The sequence below is a fragment of the Cebus imitator genome, unplaced genomic scaffold, assembly GCF_001604975.1.
Source record: "Cebus imitator isolate Cc_AM_T3 unplaced genomic scaffold, Cebus_imitator-1.0 Scaffold8, whole genome shotgun sequence".
Lineage (NCBI taxonomy): Eukaryota > Metazoa > Chordata > Mammalia > Primates > Cebidae > Cebus > Cebus imitator.
This window is the reverse complement of record NW_016107323.1, coordinates 7885283-7890556: the sequence shown is the minus strand read 5'-3', so window position 1 is coordinate 7890556 and position 5274 is coordinate 7885283. Positions and strand designations below refer to the sequence as shown.

The 5274-nt window shown below is 45.5% G+C and overlaps 1 protein-coding gene across 2 annotated transcripts in view; it reads right to left on the bottom strand.

Moving 5' to 3' along the window:
- Window positions 1-5274, bottom strand: part of CCDC63 (coiled-coil domain containing 63) — a 50385-nt gene that overhangs the window by 27178 nt on the left and 17933 nt on the right. For both annotated transcript variants that reach the window (XM_037743432.1, XM_037743435.1), the window contains one exon: window positions 1955-2136. In XM_037743432.1, the coding sequence (XP_037599360.1) occupies window positions 1955-2136 (182 nt within the window). The remainder of the gene's footprint in view (window positions 1-1954; window positions 2137-5274) is intronic.

Genomic DNA, 5274 nt, shown 5'->3' with positions numbered 1-5274 from the left:
CACCACCACCACCACCACCATCACCACCACCATCATCACCACCACCACCACCATCATCACCACCACCACCATCATCATCACCACCACCACCACCACCACCATCACCACCACCACCACCATCATCACCACCACCACCATTATCACCATCACCATCACCATCACTATCATCACCATTATCACCATCACCATTATCACCATCATCACTACCATCACCATCATCATCACCACCAGCATCACCATAATCATTACCATCACCACCATCACCATCACTATCAGCATCATCATCACCATAATCAATACCATCACCACCATCATCACCACCACCAGCATACATCACCACCGCCACCATCACCAGAATCATTACCATCACCATCATCATTACCATGACCACCATCACCACCATCATCACCATCACCAGCGTACAAACAATACCTACCAGAGTACCTAGCTCATTATCACCATCATCACTACCATCACCATCATCACTGTCACCATCATCATCCTCACCACCGCCATCATCGTCACCACCGTCATCATCACTTTCACCATCACCACCACCACCAGCCCCACCATTACCACTATCACCATCTCACTAACATCACCATCATTATCACAGTCACCATCATCACCCTTACCACCACATCACCATTATCACCACTGTCATCACCATCCCACCATCACCATCATCACAAACCATCCTCATCACCACCACCACCATCATCATCACCATCACCACCATGATCACCATCCTTACCATGACCATCATCACCACCACCATTACCATCACCATTATCACCATCATCACTACCATCACCATCATCATCACTGTCACCATCATCATCTTCACCACTACCATTACCATTATTGCCACTACCACCCCCACCATCACCACCATCACCATCATCACCCCACCATCACCATCATCACAACCATCACCGTCCTTGTCACCACCATCAGCATCATCACCATCACCACCACCATTGTCACCATGATTACCATGACTATCATCACCACCACCATTACCATCATCACCATCGTCACTACCATACCATCACCACTGTCACCATCATCACCACCACTGCCATTACCATTATCACTGCTATCATCACCACCACCATCACCATTATCACCATTACCATGACCACCATCACCATCACCACCACCAGCACCTCACCATCATCATCACCTTCCTAATCACCACTATCATCATCACCACCATCAATACCATTACCATCACCATCATTATCATCACCTTCCTAATCACCACTATCATCAGCATCACCATCATCACCAAGAGCATCACCACAATCACTATCATTACCATCACCATTACCACCACTGCCATCACCATCATCATCATCACCACTATCATCACCACTTATCCATTACTGTGTCCCAGGCACTACCTTATGTTTACATATTATTGAATCCTCTTTACCATCTAAAGAGGTCCTACAACAATACAGTAGTGATGGAACCAGGATTTAAACCCATATCTATCTGACTCTAAAGCCTGTGCTCTTCACAGACAAACTATACGCCTTTTTCTCCTATGAGTGTGGATCCAGCGGAGGCCCAGGCTGAGAAAGACCCCCTTGGACTAGAGGCAGGGGCACTTGGAGGAGATGGTACAGCACAGAGGTTTGATTTTCAACTTCACCACAATCACCACTTACCTGGATCTCAGGCAGGCATTTTAGCATCTCTAAGCCTCCATGTCCTAGTCTGTACAATGGGCATAATAACTCCTAGGGTAGTTGTGAGACTTAAAACAATACCTACCAGAGTACCTAGCTCATGCCTAGCACACAGTGAGTGCTCAGAATTATTACTATTCTGATTTAAGATCCCCCAACACATAAGCGCCAGGGGAAGAGGTGGCCCAGAGTAGGAAGCTAGATGCTCAGCAAGGGGCTAAGAGACCCCACTGCCCCTGGACCTTTCCCCAGCCCACCTCTGCTCATAAGCCTGAGAAGATTGCTCAATGGCCAAGTTCATGGTTTTCTTCTGCATTAACAGGCGCCGCTGGAGCTGCTGGTAGACATTGTCATAAGCAGCCTTCTCAAATCGTAGGTCTTCAATCTCCTTCCGGAGCTTGGCATTAGTCGTCAGCATCTTGTCAAAGTGAACAGTGACCTGTTGAAAGTGCCATGCTTCAAAACAGGGCTAATTTCTGGGGCATAAGACAAGCTTCCAGAAGGCACCTGGAGGGCTGGCAGGTCTTTGCCCTACTGCACACCCAGGGCCATGGAAGAGTGGTTGGAGCCCCGGGGGAGAGGCCCAACTGGTTGGAGCCAGTTGAGTGGCCCACCACCTGGCCAAGTGCCCTTTGGTGGACCTTTTTTCCTGGATTTTAAATTCTACAACTACTTTTAGACCTAACTTCCAGTTTTAGGCAATTAACAGCGGAGAGGGGAACAAGCTAAATGACACCTTAGGAAATAATCAGCCAAAGTGAGAAGGTATTAATAGAACTTTCTACAGGTCAATTGTCTTGGACTCTTCAACAAATTGATAGCATGAAAAAAAATTGGGTGGGGCTGTTTTCCAGCAGGGTTTCTCAAACTCAGCACTACTGGCATTTTTGGGCTGGATGATTCTTTGCAGTAGGGGGCTGTCCTATACTTCGTGGGATATGAAACACCCCCTACATGCAGGCAGCACCCGCACCTCCACCCCTATTATGACAACCAACACTGTCTCCTTTTGGGGACAACATCCTTTGGAAGCAAAATCACTCCCAATTGAGAGCCACTGTTCTCCATTAAAGAAATTTAAGAGACCTAACAATTTTGTGAACCTTGATAGGATCTGCCTTCAAAAGAATTTTTAGGGCCAACCAGGTACATGTTAATGTGGACTAGGTATTGTGTAATATCATGGAAATATGATTAATTTTGTAAGGTGTGATACTGGTCTTATGGCTGTGAAAGAAAATGTATAAGTTTAAAATATGCAAACGGACGTATGTAAGGGTGAAATGTTGTGACATCTGTAATTCACCTTCAAATACTTTGGGGGGGAAAAATGGTGAAGCAAATAAAGCAAATGTCAACAGTTGTTAAATCAAAGTGATAGGTCTATTCATTGTTTTATTTCCTCTACTTTCCTGTATGTCTTATAAATTGTCTTAGCTTTTTAGAAAGTATTTTTTTAAAGGTGATATTATTGGTTACACTATTCACGAGAATGTAGATTGGTGCAGCCACTATGGAAAACAAGAACGAAGGTTTCTAAAGAAGTTAAAAATACAACTACCATATGACCCAGCAATCCCTCTTCTGGGCATACACCCAAAGGAAATAAAATCACCACCTCGTAAAGACATCCGCACTCTCACATTCATTGCGGCATTATTCACAACAGCCAAGATTTGGAAACCACGTAAGTGTTCACTGACAGATGAATGGATGAAGAAATTGAGGGGCTGAGCACGGTGGTTCATGCCTGTAATTCCAGCACTTTGGGAGGCTGAGGGGTGTGGATCACTTGAGGTCAAGAGTTCGAGACCAGTCTGGTCAACATGGTGAAACCCCATCTCTACTAAAATACAAAAATTAGCCAGGCATGGTGGCAGGCACCTGTAATCCCAGCTACTTGGGAGGCTGAGGCAGGAGAATCGCTTGAACCTGGGAGATGGAGGTTGCAGTGAGCCAAGATCACACCACTGCACTCCAGCCTGGGCAATAGAGGGAGACTCTGTCTCAAAAAAAGAGAAAAAATCAACTATACAGAGATAGAGAATAAAACAGTGGTTATCAGGGGCAGGTGGGGCGTGGGGGAAAGGAAACAGGGCATGGAAGTCAAAGGATAGCAAGTAGCTGATATGGAGGATGAGCAAGTCTAGGGCTCTAAGGTATAACATGAGTACTCCAGGGAATCGAATTGTACTGTATTTGGGGCTGGGGGGCAGTGGCTCACGCCTGTAATCTCAGCACTTTGGGAGGCCAAGACAGGTGGATCACTTGAGGTCAGGAGTTTGAGACCAGCCTGATCAACATGGTGAAACCCTGTCTCTACTAAAAATACAAAAAATTAGCTGAGTGCGGTGGTAGGCACCTGTGATCCCAGCTACTCTGCAGGCTGAGGCAGGAGAATCGCTTGAACCTAGGAGGTGGAGGTTGCAGTGAGATCTTGCCACTGCACTCCAGCCTGGGCGACAGAGCAAGACTCCATCTTAAAAAAAAAAATAAAATAAAAATTGTGCTGTATTTGGGATTCCTGCTAATGAGCAGATTTTAGAGGCTCTTGCCACAAAAAAACAAAAATGGGTAACTATGTGAGATGATATGTTAATTTGCTTCACTATAGTAACTACTTTAATATCTATATGTATCCAATAATATGTTGTATACCTTAAATATACACGGTAAAATTTATTTTTTTATTTTTATGAAACAGGGTCTCACTCTGTCAATCAGGCTGGAACGCAATGGTGCAATCACAGCTCACTGCAGCTTTGGCCTCCCAGGCTCACGCGATCCTCCCACCTCAGCCTCCTGAGCAGCTACAGGTGCAGGCAACTACACTCAGCTATTTTTTTGAATTTTTATTAGAGACGGGGTTTCACCATGTTGCCCAGGCTGATCTCAAGCTCCTGAGCTCAAGCCATCCTCTTACCTCAGCCTCCCAAAGTGCTCAGATTATAGGTGTGAGCCACCACACCCAGTCCATTTTTTTTAATAAAATAATTTTTTAAAGTTTTTTTTAAAGACATTGTGAAGGGTTCCCATAAGCATTGAAAAGAAACAACTACAAAAAAATATACCTAACAGTAAGGGGATTTAATTTCGTTGGAGGTTTTCAAAGTATGTTCTCAGAAACGTTTGGTTTCTGCAGGGCTAACACTGGGGTAAAGCAAGTGAGACAACCGGGGCATGACATTTAAGGCGGCACTCGCTCTCAGGTGCCAGCCCGGCGCTTCCACAAGCCTGAGTATGAGAGCCTCCTCAAATGTTGCACCCTGGGCTCTTTGCTTGCCTCTGCCAGGCCCAGCTCTGGGTACTCCTGAGTGTCTCCCCTAGCCACCACACAAGGCAGGGGAGTCCCTGGGAGCAGAGCATTCTTATCCTATCTTGGCATCCTCCACTTCCTCTTGGGAAGTTAGCAGTTTTCAGTCATTTGCTCTTTAGTGTGAACTTTGCTCCAGGACTGTACCCCAGGACTAGTATTTTGCTCCATACTATCCAACCTCTGATCGTTGGGAGAAAGACCTGACGTATGGGGAGGATTCTCAGCCCCCGCTTTTTCTTTTCTTTTTTTTTTTTTTTTTTT